Source organism: Abrus precatorius, unplaced genomic scaffold (genome assembly GCF_003935025.1).
Source record: "Abrus precatorius isolate BTA unplaced genomic scaffold, Abrus_2018 Scaffold5, whole genome shotgun sequence".
Lineage (NCBI taxonomy): Eukaryota > Viridiplantae > Streptophyta > Magnoliopsida > Fabales > Fabaceae > Abrus > Abrus precatorius.
The window spans coordinates 3,754,108-3,775,853 of record NW_020874395.1 but is presented as its reverse complement, the minus strand read 5'-3'; the positions used below and the strand labels follow the sequence as shown (position 1 = coordinate 3,775,853).

At 32.0% G+C, this 21,746-nt stretch overlaps 1 protein-coding gene across 3 annotated transcripts; it reads right to left on the bottom strand.

Moving 5' to 3' along the window:
- On the bottom strand, window positions 1-6,915 carry LOC113867103 (probable inactive ATP-dependent zinc metalloprotease FTSHI 3, chloroplastic). 3 transcript variants are annotated; one of them, XM_027502114.1, is made up of 7 exons: window positions 6,737-6,878; window positions 6,480-6,600; window positions 5,407-6,410; window positions 3,339-3,662; window positions 2,740-3,040; window positions 1,955-2,340; window positions 78-602 (listed from the first exon to the last, which is right to left on the bottom strand). In XM_027502114.1, the coding sequence occupies exons 2-6, from the start codon at window positions 6,562-6,564 to the stop codon at window positions 2,138-2,140; spliced, it is 1,917 nt and encodes a 638-aa protein (XP_027357915.1). In that variant the 5' UTR covers window positions 6,565-6,600; window positions 6,737-6,878; the 3' UTR covers window positions 78-602; window positions 1,955-2,137. The 3 variants fall into 3 exon arrangements, with proteins under 3 accessions (XP_027357913.1, XP_027357914.1, XP_027357915.1); XM_027502112.1 differs by having other exon boundaries at window positions 1-602; window positions 5,407-6,600; window positions 6,737-6,915; XM_027502113.1 differs by having other exon boundaries at window positions 70-602; window positions 5,407-6,603; window positions 6,737-6,911.
- Between the last annotated feature and the right edge of the window lie 14,831 nt (window positions 6,916-21,746).

Here is a 21,746-nt window from a genome sequence, read left to right as displayed (position 1 = left end):
AAGAACATTTACATGTATTACTTCATCGAAAAGTTAAAAACTTTTAAACAATAAGTATGAAACAAATTACAAATGAAAATGGAATGACCGATATTACTTCATTCCAAATATAAAATTTGCATCAGAAAAGTCAAAAATTCAAACATTACATGTAAGTTTGAAATTTACATGTATTGCATGTAAATACAAGAAAGAGCATTCAATATTAGATGATACATGTAAATACAAAATTTCAAAGCATCAATAATAAAATCTTTAGTCTTTGTTGAAATTTGCATCAGAAAAGTCAAACCTTGGAATGACCATATTAGTTCATTCCAAATCAACCAAAATATTGCAAATCACATACAGTGGAAGTTGTACCTATCAGAAATAAGAATTAAGCTGCATAACTGGTAAAAGAAAGTTCTAAGTAAAACATAACTAGTAGTGATTAATTTTTATAGCAAATTCATCTGCATAATGCAAAAAAACAATTAATTCTTTCAAATCTCTAATAGTTTCTACAAGCTTGAAAGTGATGCGCTTTCTTTTAGGCTAGGATTCACTTGCACAACACCTCTCAAATTTGTATCTACAAATTCCCAAACAGAGAAGTATTCCTGAAATAATAAAATAGCATTTGAATAATACAAACAAAAAAATGGAGATAAATCTCAGCTTAACAAAATATAATAAAAATTAAGAAAGATTTCCATGAGTATGCTCACACATAGGAATGAAAATTGTTATTGGCTAATGTACAAAATAAGATTAAAGAATAAAAAATTATTTAAATTCCAAAAAATGCATTTAACCTTTCTAAAGACTTATTTTGAGGTCAGACATGTATATTTAAGAATATAAGTATAGTGTATGCACAAAATAACATATTCAAGAATGAAATATTACATAAGAATATCTTGTTATATCACTTCATAAACATATTCTTATATTTTCTAAACTAGCATTGATACAGTATCAAGCACATATAATGACCTAAAAGTTTAGTCATTTAAATTTTTATTTATTTTACCTGTTTATAGTTTTAACACAATCTATTGTTTGATTTATGCTTATATTATAATCATGATAAATTTATTTATTTATTTTATTGAAACAATTCAAACAATTGAAAGAAAAATAAATTATTTTTTATTATATTCTTTTTATTATATTTGACCACAAAATATTAACACTATAAAGCATAGTTTTAGGATACAAAACTTATATACAATTGGATAAAGTATATGTTTGGAATGTTTTTGAAGTTAAGCTACAACTGGTAAGTTATAATAAACTAGAAAATTGTTCGTTTAAAATGTTTTATAATTATTTTTAAATTTAATAAATAATATATTTTAATTGTTAATAATAAAAATTCTATTATGTCAAAATTAAAATAAAGACATAGAAATTTTAAAATTAAAAAAATAAATTATGAAAAGGAGAATTAACACCGGAAAATAGATGACCTTTGAAAATATTTTCGTTTAAAAATAAAAACTCCAATCATATATAGAGACAGATTTAATTTTTATTGAAAACCACTGTCAATTTACTATATATAGTGTTTACATAAGCAATTAACAACAGGTAATTTTGAAAATAGGTAACTTCATTTATAAGGAAATTTTTGATGTTGTGATATCTGATGGAACAAGTTTTTCAAGGTTAGTATTTGAACAGAGAATTTTAGAACCGTCGAGAATATGAAATCAATAATGAGAAAAGATTAAAGTAACAGTCAAGTATAAAAGGAACTACAAATGATAATTACAAAAAATTAAGCATAATAATAGACAAAGGAGTTTTTAAATTATTTCTGAAGACATTATTTGAAATTCCTTATTATTCAAATACCTGAAATCTAGTAATTTAGAATTACTCTTCCAAAGACAACCTAAAGATGATATAAATTAATTGCAGAATAAAACTGATGCACAATAGCAATATAAAGAGTGAGAATACTAACCCCATAGCTGCCTAAAATGTTCATGTCAAGGATCGAAGTGGCATCAAGTGCATAGTGCAAAAAACTTGGGTGTCACCAGCTATTATATTTTCCCTTTATGCTGATAGTGTATTCTTGAGCATCGTACAAAGCATAAGGAAACAAATATTGAGAGGGGAAAAATGGCAAATTCAGCATGCAAATTCACGAACTCAATGATTGATAACCTAGTGGACCTTGCATGTCATCTTGTCTCCTATCACTTCTTCCCATCAATGATGGCATCCAAGGGAATAACTTACTTAGCTCCTTGCTTATTTTACTAGACCTCAGTTGTTTATCATTGATTCCAAATTTCGCTCTTTCAATAGCTTCCATTATATCTTCCCTTGCCACAGTTTCACTGCCTGCAAAGTTCAAATATATACGTATGACTTAATGGTCAATGCCACCAAATTCAACTAAGTGATGGAATGAAGGCAAAAGGGATGTGTGGTTGGGAGATAATAGACAACTAAAATTAATTTATATATGGATTAGGAGTTACAACACTTGATATACAGCCAAAAAGCTTTAACATAAGTTGAGATACAATATACTGAAGAAAGCTAACTTTTAGATAATAAGTTAAATTAATCCCTTAAACTATTAAATATTAAAATGTCATTTTAGTTTAGTCACTGAAAATGACTTAAGGGGCTAAAATGATTGTCTTTTAATAAGGAGTAATTTAATGTTTTACTCCTAATTTTTAAATGCAATAAGCTTATAGGTGAAATTAACATAAAATCTAGAGTAGGTCTTGCCTCTACGAGCAGCAAGCAAAGCAGCTTCATTGACAATATTAGCCAGATCAGCTCCTACAAAACCAGTAGTAAGAGAAGCAACTAAATGGCAAATGATGTTAGTGTCCTCCTCTAAAGGAACTCCTCTTAGATGCACAGCCAAAATTTTTCTCCTTCCTTCTTCGTCAGGTTCCCCTACATATACTTTTCTTGAGAAACGGCCCGGGCGACATAGGGCTGGGTCCAGGGCTTCTGGCCGATTAGTTGCTGCAATGACAACCACTCTCATCTCTGACTCAAATCCATCCATTTCTGTCAACAACTACATGAACAAAAAATACTTTAAAGTTCAGCTTATAGAGCATATACTACTATTGTGAGCATATGGATAGTTTTCTAATTTTCATAAAATTCCAATTAATAAATGAAGTATTTTCTTCTCATGTAGAAAGTATACACTAATACTGTGAAATAACAGCTGAAGAAACTAGACTTTTGAACATTGTCTCCCCTCCACACATTACACTATATAAAGAATGCTGGGTATTCAGTAGTGAGCCACAACAAACTGTTGATCATTTGTTTGCACTAAAGAAATACAAAAGATTAAATAAACTTGCCTGGTTTAATGTTTGGTCACGTTCATCATTAAAACTTCTTCCACGCCTGCCTCCAACTGCATCAAGTTCATCAATGAATATGATTGATGGTGCAAATTTCCTTGCCGCATTGAAAAGGTCTCTGATTCTGGCTGCCCCTCTTCCAACAAACAACTCCACAAATTCACTGGCAGATACAGTGAAAAAGGGTACGCCTGCTTCTCCTGCCACTGCACGTGCAAGTAATGTCTTCCCAGTTCCAGGAGGACCCACCAACAACACACCTCTAGGTAACTTTGCCCCTACCTTTTGGTAATTTATATCCCCTTGCAAACATGAAACTATCTACAAAAAAGAGACTGAGTCAATAGAAGGAATACAATAAAGTTGCTTGATCATTGACAAGAAAAAAAATCTACTAAACAAACAAAATAATCAATATATAAAGGTACCGGTTATAAAATATTTTAACTCACTCTAGTATAACTGGAAATTCATTTTCCAATTGTTACAATTTAGTCCTCCAAATTCTATGATTGGATCTTGATTGAGGGCTGATTAATTGACATGATATATAATTCTCTCATGCAACATTCTTACATTTTCACATTGCCTCTCTAACTCTCTCTCCTTCTCTCTTCCAAACCACTATTTTCTCTAATATTTTTCAACAAATTGATCAAATATCTCAAAGCAATCTACTTTGGACACTAATCAATGAATATGTACAAACCAAGAAAAAAGAACTGGAAAATTGATAGAAACAAATGAAAAGAAATAAACAATATTATATGATTGAGAATTGGAAAGAGGTCTCTCCACAAAGTGTTTCCCCTTCACATAGGTTTTCTCCTTTCACACACACTATCAGATTCACAGAACGAATTAACTAACTCACCCCTTCTACCTAATTAACAGATAGAGTAACTGACTAATAACTGTTCTTATTCAGCCCTCATTTCATTATCCATCCTAACAGAATACTTAATAGTTCATACAAATATAACATTTCAAACTACAATACTTTTTATGCAATTGTGTTTACTTTCATGATAAAGCATCTAATTGCCGCTGGTTATACTCATAACAAAGAGGTAGGAGTAATTTTAAAAATCATTTATTGCCAGAGGATATACTTTTAGCACATCTAATTGGCACGTAAACCTTGTCTCAATGTCTTAGTTGTCCAACCCTGCTCTAGTATGTTCATATGGCAACAGCAAGCAGTATGACCTATCTTAGAATACTTAAATAGTATTGATCAATGCAGGGAACTGCATCACTCCTTTCCTTTTAGATTGCAAAGATCTAACAAAAGTACACAATGAAACCTTAGGATATAACATAAGTGCACGATCAAAGTTTTCTTTATCTGGACAACAGTCAAATGGACTTGAACATAATTATTATTCCAAGATAATGAATTATGAATTTGGCTATAAAGAAAACAAGAATATTATCTATAAACACTGTCATATCTTACAAATTACAAAACATTAAGTTAGCGGCACTTTCGTAGCTCCTAATACTAAAAGCTTCTAAGCTTTTTTTACCTTTTCATAAGACACATGTTACAATCAATCATTAATTCTAAATTCAAAGTTATAAATTAATAGAAATGCAAAATGAAATCAAAACAAAAGATGTTTTTCATTTCTAGTAAACTACTACTATCTGCCCACACTAATATTCACTTTACAATACTACCAAGTCAACTAGACCTTCTGATCTTCTCCAACAAAATGGTTCCGTAATTCTTCTTGCAATGTCATAACTGATAATAATATTTCAGATCACAGGACTCTGAAAATTCAAAAGAAAAAGAAAAGGACAAAAAAATTACGTTCTAATATTACTTGCATAAATAACTGATTAGCATTAGTTTACCCAGCATTCAGAATCTTTCTAAAAATAAGGGCCAAAAAATTGCAAACTGAACACCAATAGCTAACACAAGATGATATTTCTTCTGCGGTGGACAAATAAATCATGTCAGCATTAAAATCCACACCTTCACCAAACTAGCAATACAGTAAAAATCACTTTTATGTTACATAATTTTTGTAAACATTATAGTATAGATAATTACCTCCATGAGCTCTACTTTTGCAGAATCAACACCTTCCACATCGTCAAATCCAACTGTCTGACTATTAGGCTTCTGCTTCCTGGCGGGACTATTAGCAGCAGAAAGTTGACGATATAGAAGCCACATCAATGGAATTAAAGGTATCCACAGTGTTATCACAGTGATCAAAGTACTCCTCATTGACATTAATACAGATTGAGGGGCAGAGCTATATGAAACCCCCTTTTCTCTCATTAAACTAACAAGAAACTTTTCATCATGATCTATTTTTCTTGTGGAATACTCCCACTCAGGAATAGAAGCTCGAGTCCTAGAGAATTTCTTCAATATATTCTTTACTGGAGTTTGGCCAGTTCTTGAAGTATCCTCACTCCCAATCTTATCAATATTCTTATCAATTGAAACATTTGCTACTTGTGATTCTTCCCCAGAAACCTCATCATTTTCAACAATTTGGGACTTCATATTGTAATATATACGTCGAGACCCCTCTTCAACCAAAACTTTTGCAACAGATCCATCTTGAAGGCTCGTGATCAAGTCTGAATACGGGACAATTTTTGGAGGAGGGAGTGCAGTCACTTTCAGAAACAAGAAACAAAGGCTGAATACAACAGAAAGTGAAGTAGAAAATGCCACTGTTCTAATGTTCTTACGAATAAAGATTCCAACCTCATTCAAAATGGACTTAATGGAAGCCCTTTTCATTCTCATAGCTAATAACCGTATCCTTGGGCGTAATCTCAACAAAAATCTCTTCTTCAACCTATCACTTTCACCCTTACTATATTGGGTCTTTTTGTCACCCCTGCTTCTACTCACAAGTGGCTCAATTTTATTGTTACCAGAAAAACCATCTTGAGTCTTACAACAGCAAGGAAACCTCGATGAGGAAATTCTATTTTTTCTATCACAATAACCAAGGTTCTGGTTCCAAACCAACCCATTTTGAAATTTGCAGAATTGGTTAAAGCCAGAAGAAGAAAATGAACTATTGCACAAACCTCCGTACACCCCAAAATATCTACTTTGAAATATAAGTGGGGAAACAAATGACCCACTAGTGCAAGAACCACCACACACCTCAAAATATCTTCTTTGTGCAATAATTGGGGCAACAAATGACCCAATAGTGCAAGGTAAAGAAAAAGAAGCCATGCCTCTTCCACGATCAAAGATATATAACCATAAAACCTGCTAGTGCCCCATAAACACACAAAAAAAAGGTTTGAACTTTGAAAGCACAGGAGTAGGAAGAGTTAAAGAAATGCAGAGAAGCTTGTGTAACATGAACATGAACACGAACATTAAAAAGAAGGGTATCTATTACCTGGTCTCATGTTATCATCTTAGGTGAAACCAGAACAAGAATTGTGTCTAGTGGAATTCTTTGATGAACAGAGTGTGACGTTGGAACAGAAAGTTACGAGGGCAGTGTCGCGAGGAAGAGAAAGATATAAGCGGTTGGGAAGAGGAATGAAGCGTAAGTTGGGTACAGTCAACCTGTGTAACTAAGAAGAGAGAGATGAGGATTATATGGAGGATGCATTGACACATATACCCTTGATTGAAATGGATTAAAATAATTATTTATTATTAAACTATGTAACTATAAATCATTTTAGTCTTAAATGGTTTCATCGAAATAGTCTTTATACTGAACATAATATTTATTTAAACACGTTACATACTTTCAACTTTATTTTTCTTCAAAATTTGTTAATTTAATTTTTAAACAATTTTTAGACTTAAAAATTTAATTTTATAGAAATTAAATTAATAATATTTTTTAAATTATAATGTGGAAGTTAATTATTTTATTAAAATAAATAATATTTAATCGACAATTGACAATTGATAATTAAAATGATTGATAATTATATGTATTGAATAATAAAATATTTTTTATTTAATTTATAAATAAATTATCAAAACTATAAAAATTAAAATAATTAATAATTATACACATTAAAAATTAAAATATTTTAATTAATATAAAAATAATTTTGAAGAAGAAGTTAACGCTTTCACTTTATTGTAACAATGCTTAAAAGTAAGTTTTTTTTTTTTGTCATTATAAATAAAGTTTACAAACAAAATATCAAAGTATAAGTTTCATTTGAATGGCCATTCTCTTGAAAAATGAGCTTAAGATGGACAAACGTCATTTGCTCTATGCATGATAAGTGTTGCACATGCAAAGTTGCTCAAGTGATTGAGACACACCACTTTTTTTATTTCTATCGCATTTGGATCAAAGGAAGTAAAAGCCTTTACACACAAACAAAAGTTTATAAGCACTTTCTCCTTTCATTTGTGGTGATCCTAATTTGGTGAATTCTAATATCCTCCCTATCTTTGTTAGAAGTCTTTGAAGGATAGCTTCTTCAAAATTTATATGGCTTCTCCAGTGTTGATTTGAAGTGTTTTTAATTCAATGGTTAAGATTACATAATGAGCAACCAAAAAGAGTCTCTGACATAGATAACATAACAGTGCAATACTATCATTGTAACGTTTCATTGTTAATGAATGAAACATGCGGTTAAACAATCTCTTGGCCATGGCTATGTCACAATTGTGGTTAAAGATATAAAAACACCAAAAGTCTAATTGGTGTGTAAAAAATCGATTATTGGACAAGTGTATCCATTGTCAGAATAATATTGCGAAAATTAGAGTACTAAGTGTCATATCCACAAGGACTATTATTAAGAATTTCTTCCTTGATTACCTAATTATTAATGAATATTGGTAAAAAATTATGTTGATAAATTTGCTAAACTAAGAAAATAACAATTTAAAAGGAACAAATTTATATGAAAATAAAATCTAGAAAAGTATGACTAAATGTATTCAAGAGAAATATGTGAGTATCTAGATTGTAAATCCTCCTAAATGTCCAAATAACTGAAATTCTTCCTTAACTACTTAGTTCTAGTCCCTTGTTGCTGCAAAAATTCCTGAATTAAACCAATACCTTTCTCAAGAATAATGGTTCCTAACCTTTGGTTGATTAATCAGAATCTCTTTTTTAATTAGTTCCCCTAGGTTGCATGAAGTTCATTATGAATTCTATAATTAGGGTTATTCCTAATACAGAAAACTCATACCTTTCTATCTTTAGAAATACATTCAAGTCCTTTTAATTGAGTAATGGTAAATTCATGCAGGATTTTTACTCAAAATCAAACAAGAAAATAAGATAGAAGACAATTAATATTACTCAATTAAACTCAAGAGAAGAGAACATGGAATAACATTAAGAAGAATTCTAGAAGGTTTGGTCAAATAGGATTCATTACGTCTAGATACTCAAAGAAAAATTAAAACCTAAACATGTCGAAACTACAATTACAAAAGAAAGAAATTAAAGATCTTCCTTGCATCCTCCCAGCGTCACTAACTCTTTCTTTCCCAAAAACGGCGTCCTCCTAGGTTTCTGTGCCAAGTTTTCTTTTATATGAGTGGTCTCAGGGCTCATCTTGTCATAGAAGTTTAATTCTGATGTAAGTTAAAAGTACACGCTCCATGTACACGGCCATGTACTTTGACTGTGTACATCTCTGGTTTCTAAAAATTGCCCTTGAAAGCTTTTCTAAAAAGTACACGCTCATATACACGACCATGTACCTTGACCGTGTACATCTCTGGTTTTGATGACGTACTTCAATTGATGTGACCAGTAAGATACACTCTCATATACACGAACGTGTATATCTCTGTCTCTGATTTTGTGCTTGGTTGATGCAACCAGTGAGATACACGCTCATGTACACGGCCATGTACTTGCCCGTGTATATCTCTGGTTCTTTTCTTACTTCAATTCCTAATATCCTTTAAGCTCTCACTTCTTGATTCTTTTTCCTGAAATATGAATAAAATACTTATTAATAAATTCTCTCAATGAATATCTCAAAAATCTCAATTATCATTCATGAATTACATTATAGGACCAAGTATAGAAAACATTTATCACTGACCTTTCCAACCACTGTTTCACCCATATGTCCACTATTTCCACAAAGGGTTGATTAAAGGATCATCACACCCATGTATCACTGATCTCCACTCAACTAGTTCATTCCCCTAAAATTAAGGGTTCACCATGGTAAGACACAAAACCTTGAAATCTTTTGTAAGACCAGAGTTAAGAGCATGTAAATGTAGTGTTCAGCGTTAACACTTGCACTGTCACCAAACAAGAAAACTCTTCCAAGAATTATCGTATTCTACATGCTCTGGTGCTTACCTCTAATTGATGGAGATAACAAGTTAGCAACGAGATTATTGAGGGAGTTATGATAAATTGTGTAACCGGTTTGGTAACTTATGTAACTATTTTTCATCATCTATTATTAACCATCCGATTAAAAAAATAAAATCAATGGTCATAAAACTTAAAGAAGTATCATCCAGCTTTTTGAGAAGCTATTATTTAAAGACTTCCAGCAAAGATAAGGAGGATATTAGAATCCACCAATTTTACGGTCTTCCCTTTCGTTGTAAAATTAAACTTTTTCCAAAGCTTGTAAACAATGTGGACTGATGATTAAAATCGGATGGTATAAAATGAAACACATAAAATCAGTTATACAAATTACATTTATAAAAGGATAAATTGGTAATTTAATATACATGTTCATATTTGTGCTTCATTGTCTTCTACCTTTTGTTGCTCGGTATCCATTTGTTCCTCTTTTATTCTCCTCTCATTGAAACGTAATGGAATTTGGTCACTGTCTACTGTACTCTCCATTGGCCACTATGTAGTTGAGCACTATAAAGCATTTGAAATGTGCAGAATTGTTTATAGAAAAATATTACAAGACATTAGGATTTTGTAATATAATTTTTGGAAACCCCACTTAGAGAGCATTTGATGAATAGGTGTGGAGAGTTTATGGGGTACATTATCTTAAATAAAAAATGGTGCTTTATACAACTTTATCTCGGATTAGTAATGTATAAAGTAAGGTTAAAGAGAAAAATAACATTGAGTTTTGAAGATTCAACGTAGAAAGTAGGGATATATTTATGGGTCATATACTATGTACATCGGTTAGATTAAACATCTGATGTAGAAAGTAACATTTTGGAAGAAATAAGTTTCAACATCGGTTACGTGGAAAGCCAATGCAGAAAGTGGCGAGGTATTTAAAAAAATTCAATTCTACATTTGGTGGAGGTCAGAATCGATGTGGAAAAAGATGTAATATATGAAATCGTACTTTTTAAAGAGATGTCCACCGAACCGATTTTGATAGCCTTGGCTCTTGAATTGAGACTGTATTTAGTGAAGGGCATCAATATAATTTCATATGGAGTTGTTATAGTGGATTTAGATTTATTTATTTTACATATGCATGGTGTTTCAACTGACATACAGTTGAAAGAAGTTGCCCATAACCGTTCATCTTCCTGGTAGTTATTGCACGTCATATAGAATAAGTAGAAGGAGGATTACTAAACGTGGACATTAATGACTGAGCTTTGGACCTAATATTTTAGGGTTTTCCTATAAAGAAGATTAGCGACGAATAATTTGAAGAAAATTGCAACTAAAGGTTAATTTGTTACTCCTTGTGAACGACCAAATTCCATGTTTTTGTAAAAATTTGTGTAAAGTTAGTTTGTATTGTACAGAAATCATTGTGCAGTTAAAAGAAGTCGCCCACAACCGTCCATCTTTCTGATAGTTATTACACGCCGTGTAGAAGAAGTAGAAAGAGAAATACTTAACGTGGACATTAGTGGTTGAGCTTTGGACCCAATATTTTTAGGGTTTTACAATAAAGAAGATCAATGACGAATAATTTGAAGAAAAGTGTAACTAAAGGTTAATTTGTTCTTTTTCGTGGACGACCAAAGTCCATATTTTGGTAAAAGTTTGTGTAAAGTTAGTTGGTATTGTACATAAATTATTGTGCATAGAACCATTGGGATGATTTTGTTACATATGTTAACATATTTTATAGTTGATTTGATTAGTTCTTTGCGAAATGTATGATATGTTGTATAAGTAAAGTATTGATTATCACCAAAATTGTTAAGTTCATATAATGGTGGGATTGAACGTTGTATGAAATGCGTATATTTGTGGGCTTTATTACAAGTGTAAAAGTAGAATGAGGGTTGTTGGTTTATGCAATGATGGGGATTATATCTACACATTGGTCTACTTAGATTATTGTCATTAATTGCAAATGTTTAATTTAATTGAGGTGTATTGAAGTAATATTTACTTACTTTGTATCATTTTGTAATGTCTATGTATGTATGTATATATTGTACATGGATATTGTGTGCAGTGTATTTTAATGGCATTTGGATATTTACTTACTTTGACTAGTACGTGGCATATTGGATATTGCTGCTGGTAAGGGCACGTCAAGACCCAAATCACTATGGTTTTATTTGCCATTTCATCCGAGAGAGGTTAGTTGGTTAGGTAAAAGTAATTAATGGTGTATATTTTAAATATACAATGTGGAAATGAAGGTATTTGACTAGTTTGCAATATAAATTTTGGTTATAGCATCTTCTAGAAATTCCATCTATTTTTTCCAGATCACGATTTGATGAGATTCTTCAAATTATTTCTCTGCATGACCCAACTAGTACAACTATAAGAGTAGATGTAATGAGAGCTGAAATAAAATTGTGGCTTAGCCATGGATAGGAAATATTGGGCAGAGTATATGATTTAGAGAACGAATGTTGGTTGGAATTTTATTATACAAGAGGAGAGCACTGTTAGATGAGAGTGTATGGTAGCTTCTTAACTGAAATAAATTATCCAAAACAAAAAAATATTTTATGAAACATCTTAATGTATAGAGGAAGCATGACGTGAACTTGCAAAAAGTGTTTTTGGTATATTTTGATTAATAAAATTGAGGACAACAGGTTCTATTTTTCATTTCAGAAATGTGTTTCTATACTTCAGTGCAACAACTTCTTTGTAAGTTGTTTATGTTAGTTTGAAAAATGTTTTAGCATGAAAATATGTTAGTGTTAATGTTATTGTAATAACAAATAACTAAATTTATTATGGACAGGTTTTGCCTACCAAATTCTATTATGAAGCTTTGGCTCAGAAGCCACAAAAGGTCACACTTCAGCATAAAGATGTGGGTTTGTTTGTTTAAATAAGTTTTGTCATCCACTAATAATATTTTAAATTTAATTTATCTGTGTATTATATTTGCAGTCCCTTCTTGTTAATTTATCCGAACATTTTTTCCATCATCAACGTAGAAATAATCTATGATGTACACAATATTTTAATATGTAATGATGGCTAATACAATGCATTTTCAATGTCATTATTATGTACATCGGTTTAAGCCATAACCAACGTAGAAACAAGGCATTTTTATTTTCTGAAGTTCTACATAAATTACCATATTCCATTTTAATTATTTCCATTAACACATATGACACAGAACATTACATTAACTACATAATTTCTTTTATATATTCATTCCATATTAGTAATGTTGTAATCATAATTATACATCATATGAAATCATGGTCATGTGTAATATTAAATACGACACTTATGAACATATATTCTAATAGGCCTTAAGTTGGCATTCCCCAATAAATGTCATAAACATGTTTATTTAAAGAAGCCTTTTATATACAATTTTCATTAAGACTGTGCACAATGTATACCACCAGCATTGTAAATAAATTATGTGTTCTTCAATTCTAAAACAAACTTTGCCCACCGTCTTTGAATGTCAGAAATTTCTTCTTCAAGTAATGGATCCTCATCTTCGAATATCTATAGAGTTTTAATAGAAGAACAATTTATTAATACTAAATGGGTGAAAATTGAATACACTCTATGTTGGAAGATGTTATTATTATAAATTAATTATTTCAATTCCCAGGAATATGTTATTATAGTTGTGATAACAGTCAACATATGTTTCATGATGTAATATCCACACTCCCAACTCCCTTTTTATTTGTGTGTCTACAAGGAAAATTTGATAAACGGATTTAAATTGTTAATATGTCATCTAAGCCACAATGAATTAGTCATGTATAAATTTATCCACACGTGGACAGATCCATGTTGGCTTGTTGATGGTCACATTGTTGGTGTCTTAGACATTGCTTGCTTCTAGACATCTACACATCATGACTTGTTGTGTTTAGGTTAGCAGGAAATACGTTATTAATCCAAAACTAAAACCATTTATTAATAAACTTACACATCAATAATGGATTTTATCTCTATTATGAGTTTATTCCATAATGAGCACAGTAACACCACCTCATTACTTCTTGGACAAAGTATCATCAATTGCTATTACTTCTTACAAACAAAAACCCTTTTACGTATATCCCATAATAACCATTAATATTGAAATAATAAAGCAATACTAACCCATAATGATAAGGTGCAAGGTAACAACACTTTATTCCTTCAATAATTATTTTTTTAATGTATGCATTGATAGCGTCAATCTTGTTCCCTGTTGCCTGAATTTGAAGACGGTCAATTAAGCCATACAAATGACTGACCCCACCTATAATGGTTAGGGTTTCGATTTTTCATCCCTATTCTCTTATTTCTAGGTTTTTCTTGGTTTTCACGAGAAGTTTCCATGTGTTTAGGACCAAGTTAGTGTGAGGAGTCTTCTCATTGCCGATTTTGTGTGTGAGTCTTCATTTGAGGTAAGGGGGTGTAACGCCCCGAGTTTTGTAATGTTAATTATTGATAATTATATGAAAAATAAAGGTATTCTCCTGTGTGTATTTTGGAGATGTGCTGTGAATATGTATGTATATATATATATGGGTGGATGTATGTCGAATTGGACTGGTTGGGTTGAGTGTAAGGCGATACCTTGAGCTGTTCTCGCTGCAGCGAGAGGATTCTCGCTGTAGCGAGAAGGCCCTAGGAGGAGAACTGTCGCCTTCTTGCTGTAGCGAGAGAGCGACAGTCTAGGGTGCATTTCTGGGTGCAGTCTCACTGTAGCAAGATTTTGCAGAAACCAAAGTGCAATTTTCTCTGGTTTTTTCACTGTAGCGAGAGTGTCGCAATCAGAGGGATATTTGAAGGGTTAGGGTTTAAGAAGAGGGTTATTTTTCACGATTTCCCTCTCTCTCCTTCACGATTCTCTCTACCCAAACCCATTCCTACTGATTAAAAGCCCTCCAAGACCGATTGGAAGCTAGATTGAGGATTGGGGAAATGTTTGGAGCTCTTAGAGGTAAGTTCCATGGCTAGGGTTTTGGTTTTCGTCCCTTACTTTCATTTTCTGAGGTTTTCCTTAAGTTTCCTTGGAATTTCTGTATGCTTTAGGGATGAAATCTATGTGGGGAAGCGATTCCATCAACATTTCGTGTCGGGTCTTCGTTTTTTAGGTAAGGGGAGTACTTTACTTTAGTTATCTCTGTTAGGAATGAGTTTATTTGAACGAATATAGTAATGTGATAGAAATAGGAGATGATTATGTGTATTGATGAATTGTACGAATTGGGTTGAATTCGGAGGTGTCCGACCTCCGGCATATTGTGTGAAATTAAGCGATGTGCTTGTGTTGGTTGCCATTGGATGCAAGGAAATGATGTGAATTTTGTACTGGATGTTGTGAATGGGTGTGGGCACTCGTGCCGTATAATTAAATGAACATTATGTGAAAGGGTAGGCCCGAGGGCCGTGTAATATGAATGGAAATAGGCTAGGGGCCGTGTGTTTTGAATAAATTATAGGCTATGTGCTGTGTGGGCTGTGAATGGTTCAGCGATACACTGGGGGTATGGGAGATGAGGACGGAAGAAATACCTTGGGGAAGAGGGGAGTGGTGGTGACACCGACTGTAGAACAGGTGCACCACAGGCCACACACTCTCTTTCTGACTAGACCTCTAACCATTACCTTTGTTGAGCGACCGGTGACTGCCCACGTGGTATCCGTGAGGCGGGGGTAACCGGCGGCCAATTATGGTGTAAATCTATGATTACAATGTCAATGTGAGAGTGGTTGGCATGCGTATACATGGGTTTATGATTTGTGGTTGTGGATGTGATAATGTTGCCTGTGCCTGTATTTGTTTAATGTATTAAAAATGTGTTGGAGGTGAGACTCTATGCTTAACTGTATGTTTTGGTAGTGTAGAGTACTCACCCTTACATTCATTTTTCAGGTAATCAAGACAATCAGCACCGGACTCAGTGAAGGTACGGATGGACTGCTATAGGATTTAGATTTTGTTTTGAAATTTGTTGTAATTGAACTAATCCTGTAGCAGTTACGTGATATTAATTTGTAACCCTTCACTTATTTCGAAATCTTTTATGAAAATCTGATTATCCGATTTGTAAAATTATTATCTAATTAAATTTAAATTTAAGGTGTTACAGAGGGATTCTACTCTATCTCATTTTGCGTGAAAACCTGTTTAATTACTATGTTTTGTAATGTGATTGAGATAGATAATATGTGGTGGGTATGATTGTGATGATTTGAAAGTGATTTGAGTGAATTTTTATAAGGAATTGATGTTGAATGTGATAAGTGGAATGGTTGAGCCCAACATAGGTGAATAGATGTGTTAACGTGTCCTTGAATGATGTAAATGGATGGAAATGAGTATGGATGGCATGTTGAAATGTTAAGTGTATGAAATGGACATGTTTGTCGTGTGTGGTAAATGAATATAAGCCATTGGACCGTATACTGTGAATGAATGTGGGCACTTGTGCCGTGTGTGCGATTGAATGTTGGCCTATGTGTCGTGTAATGTTAATAACTATGGATAATTGTGCCGTGTGCTGTGGATGAGTAATGTGTGTGGTTAAAATGTGTGTGAATGGGGCATGTTGAATGTCGTTGTAATGATGCTGTGAATGGTTTAGCGATACACTAGAAGTGTGAGAGATGGGGACGATAGAAATACCTTGGGGAAGAGAGAGTGATGGTGACACCAACAGTGAGTGTGGATGCACCACGAGCCACACACTCTCCTCTTGACTAGACCTCTAACTACTACCTTTGCTGAGCGACTTGTGATTGCCCATACAGTGTCCGTAAGGTAGGATAATCGAAGACCATTCATGGTGTGAAACTGTGATCACAGTGCCACAGTGAGTATGGCTAAGTGTGGTAAACACATGTTTGTGAAATGTTGGTGCATTATGTTTTGAATTGGAATAGATGATGAATGATGATTGTGATTGAGATTAAGATGCATGATTTAAAATATGTTAGTAAATATGTAGTATTTGAGGTGAGTTTCTATGTTTATGTGTGTTGGATTGTGTAGAGTACTCACCTTTACATTTATTTTTCAGGTGACCAAGATGATCAGTACCGGACTCAATGAAGGAAAGATGAACTACTATAGGACTTAGAATGTATTTTGAAATTATGATGTAACTGAATTAGTCTTATAGCAGTCTTTGATATAAATTTGTAATCCTTTATTGTTTTGAACTATTTTATGAAACTTTGTGAGGGGATCTTTTATTTAAATGAAAATTTATTACTCCCATTTTGCGAAATTATTACTTGGAACTTAATTTAAGGTATTACACTACCTTCTATAGCAACCTTATATAGATACCTACATAATATGTAATGTCCACAAACTTTTGTTTTGTAAAAATCGATTACTGGGTAAGTGTACCTATTGTCAGAGTAATATTATGAAAAATAGAGTACTAAGTGTCGTATTCACACGAACTGTTAATAAGAATTACTTCCTTAATTACGCAATTGTTAATGAATATGAAAAATAAAATTTGTTGATGAAATTGCTAAAAGTAAAAGAATAATAAATTAAAAGGAGCAAATATTCCTATGAAAAAAAATTATAGAAAATTATGACTAAAGGTATTTAAAGGAAGTAGGCAAGTATCTAGACTGTAAATCCCCTTAAGTGTCCAAATAACTGAAATTGTTCTTCAACTACTTAGTTCCAAACTCTTATTGCTGCAAGAAATTCTAAATTTAAATCAATACCTTTCTCAAGGATAATATTTCCTAGCCCTCAGTATCGGAATCTCTTCCTTAATTAATACCCCTAGGTTGCATTAAGTTCATTATGAATTCCATAATTAGGGAAACTCACGTCTTTCTATCTCTAGAAATACATTCAAGTCTTTTTAATTGAGCAATGTTAATTTCATGCAGGAATTTTACTCAAATTCAAACAAGAAAACAAGATAGAAGAAAATTGATACTACTTAATTAAACCTAAGAGAAAAGAACATGAAATAGCATTAGAAGAATTCCAGAAAATTTGGTCAATTAGGATTCATTACGTCTAGATACTCAAAGGAAAATTAGAACCTAAACATCTTCAAACTAAAATTACAAAAAAGATGAAATAAAATGCTTGATCCCATTCTCCAGCCGTCTCTGAGTCTTTCTTCCCTTTAAAACTGTCTCCCTTAGGTTTCTGTGCCAAGTTCCCTTTTATATGAGTGGCTCAAAGGCTCATTTTCTCACAGAAATTTAAATTCTGACGCACGTTAAAAGTACACGCCCAAGTACACGGTCATGTACTTTGACCGTGTACATCTCTAGTTTCTAAAAGACGCTTTTCAAAGCTTTCCATAAAAGTACATGCTCATGTACACGGCCATGTACTTTGGCCGTGTACATCTCTGATTTTGATGATACACTTGACACGACCAGTGAGATATACGCTCATACACACGGGCATGTAATTGCCCGTGTATATCTCTGACTTCATTGTGTTTTTCAATTCCCAATATCTTTTAAAGCTTTCACTTCTTGATCCTTTTTCCTGAAATATAAATAAAAAATCAAAATTAATAATAGTAAATTTTCTCAATAAATAGCTTAAAATTCTAAATTATCATTCATGAATTACAATGTAGGATCAAGTATAGGAAACATTTATCAACTTTGAATCAATAATTTACAAAGTTAACCCTATATTCATGGTTCATTCAAAACCAATAGAGACTTACATTAACCACACTTAAATCATAGAGATGCAAATCATCTCCTTAGTCATTGTGACCTATACAACATCCTTTAATTTCAAATACAATGGGAGCTATAATATCCTTTAATTTCAAATACAATGAGATTGATGATGGACACCTAGTTATTTCAGATTCCAATTATAATTGCGAAGGTTGTCTTCATATCTTAATGGCAATTATACATATCCGTTAAAGGACATCATCTTTAGTCTCTTTAAACTTATTAGCGCTATCCGTTCCACATTCATGAATATGCTATAAAATTTTATTATATTTAATCATTTATTATTAATGGTATAATATAATGGATGAAGGAAGATGATAGATGATGTCGAGTCGCTAGAAAAATAACTAAGTTTCGCTAAGAATTTTGCAATATATAGTTTAACCTAGGTTGATTCACCAAGACACATCTTTAGTTAAATTCAATTTTAAGTTTTTTAAAAGAATGAAAGTAAGGTTTGAGGGTTTAAAAATTTCAAATTAATTAAATTAAATTACGAACAAATTAAAATTGAGTAAAAAGAAATTAAAAAATATTAATAAACAAAATATCAAATGCGTGTACCCCCAATTATCACAGTATCTAAAGATTTTAATCTGAATTTGAACGTTTACCCAATTCAATTATTAATTCAATTAAACAACCTAATTGAAGTAGATCACATATTAAATCAAATTATTATTGAACCTAACCCAAATTAATTATCAATTTAGAATATTAATCGAATCCTAATTTAAATTCTAAGCACAGAAAGTTAATCAGGATCGCAATACACAAATCCAAAATTAGAGAAAAAGGGAATAAACTCAGAGTAATTTGACTTAGAACTCAAATTGAATGTATAGCGTTTAGATTCCACAGATTGAACGAAAGGTTTAGCCTTCCATCGAAACAATTAATTCACATAAGAATGAGAGAATTTGAGAGAAAGTAAAAATAAATATTCTTATTTCGATCAAATCTCAAAAACTCAAAGTGTCTAATCGTTCCTCCTAATTTAGAACCTTATTAATCTATTTATAGATTTTGATTAGGGTAAATTAAGTGGCCAAAATTTGGGCCTCAATAATATTTAAAAGCCTAAATATAATTATTAAATAACAAGGGTCCAAATGCAATTATGCAACAATATTTAGCAAATTTGCTTAACTTCAAAAAATAATAAAAAATAAAAAACAACTCCAAATCCAGTGATCCATATATGCATTTTGAATCCCTAGATATGTAGAATCCAATACAACTAGAATCAGCCAAAAATGATATCTATAGACAAAGTTATGGCCAAAAGAGTAGTCAAAGGTCAAAATAACTGAAAATACGAAATTAAAACATTTATTTGTAATAAGCCTAATTTATTTAAATAAGTAGAAAGTGATAAAAAAAACTCTAAAAATAAAGCATATGAAAAGTGTTTATTAATTAAAATAAAACTATAAATATAAACCTAAAATATGTTACATCAGAGGACATAATAGAAACATACTCTACCTCATCATTTGTTATTTGTAAAAGTTTTATTGGTTAATGTATGACCTTATTCTAAGCTTCACTCACAATTTTAACCTCTTCAATTGGCATAAGGACAATAACATCAACAACCTCAACCCATTCACTCAGTATTGTGGATGATGCTTTATTAATACGATCAAGGTGAGATGTTTGAGGCAAGTTTTGTACTCTACCAAATGCCACATAGTTTATAGTAGGATTCTATACAAACAATTTACACCGGCCACCATTATTTCTAAAAGCATAAATCAAAGCACAACTGCATTTCATGCTGAGACGGTCTTCAAGTTGAGATGGTTCAGGAACACACCCCCATTTGTTGTGTTTCCTTGAGAATGACCCAATAATGTAAGTTCTTCCTTTCTTTTAGCTTGTACTTTTTGTCTGATTCTTCTCGAATGATATGAAATTCTTCCTATGTCACCATTCGGTTATGTTGAATTGACCCAAAATACTTTATAATGCCAACACCCCAACCAACATCACGTACATAACCCCCATGCTCTGGTCAGCCAATAGCAGTTGACAAAATGTCATTACGTCTAATAGGTGTAAAGGTGACCTATGAACTTTGCTCCAATAAAGAATCCTACAGTATCAATTCGTAAGTACAATTTCTTAAATATGTCCTACATCAATTATCTATTTTGGGGTTGAAATACTAACAATTTTCTCTGCAACAATGCAACTTGTCAGAGATATATTCTCCAAACTTCTTAAGGCTTGCTTTCTTCTATTTCTCATGACGCGTAGGCAGTGATGGGTGTGAAATAACACCATAATGATTAGATTCACAAAGGGATTTACATAGTTTCTCCTCTTCTTCTAATATCTTTTTCTCCATTAAGGCATATCCCTCCCTCCCCTGCGTAACAATGTGTGTGGGTAGCATTCTTTTAATTGAATTAATTGACCCAATTTTCTTTTCTCCTATGATATGTGCGAAAATTTGTGTAACAAGTAAATGGATATGCAATTGCTTTAAAATTTAAAGTCAACATTAACCCTAACAATTAGTTTCACCCTCACCTAAAATGCAGGATCAAGTCAACTCTCCACAAACTTCTGTCAGGTCTGGTTATTTATGAAATCATATTGTTCACAATGGGACACATCTTTTAGGGTTCCAAAAACATATTTTGGAGTCAAATGTGTTTTAAAGGCCTTCCACCGTTCTCTGCAAATAATATATATTTCCTTTTTCAATTCATTGTGTTTGGAACATCATAAGTGAGCTATAACACATTAGTTCATGCTTTCAATGGTTAATGTTATTATAAGCACAGTAACAAATTAAAATTAGAGCATAATGAAAATTTTTATATACCAGGATGGTTTGCCAAATTTGATCCTTCACACACATGTCTACTCCTTCCTAATCCTTTGTCAGTATATCAACCTCAACCTTAGTATGAGCAAGAAGTGCAATATAACTCTTGAACTATGTTACATTTGATCTCAATGGGTTGTCTGTCAAAACATCAAACTTTATTGGAATCCTCTCTTCAGCATTACCTCTAACTATGATTTGTGACAATTTTGTTAGACGTCGACCTTTCATAAAGATATTCTTCCATGAATTTAACGATTCATTTCCACATTGGTTCATGAAAAGAGGTGATGTGAAATATGTCATTCTATTATTACATAACTAATCACTTGTATTATGTCAATTGATGTAGAAAAAATTTCCTTCCAATTTAAAATGACGTGTGTTTTTTTATCAGTTGGAGGATGTAACTAATGTTAAAAATTATTTACATCAGAATTAAAAAGGACTGCTTGGTTTATTACATAGGGTTGACCACCCAATTGACGTACAATTTTTGCCATAATATTTTGCCTT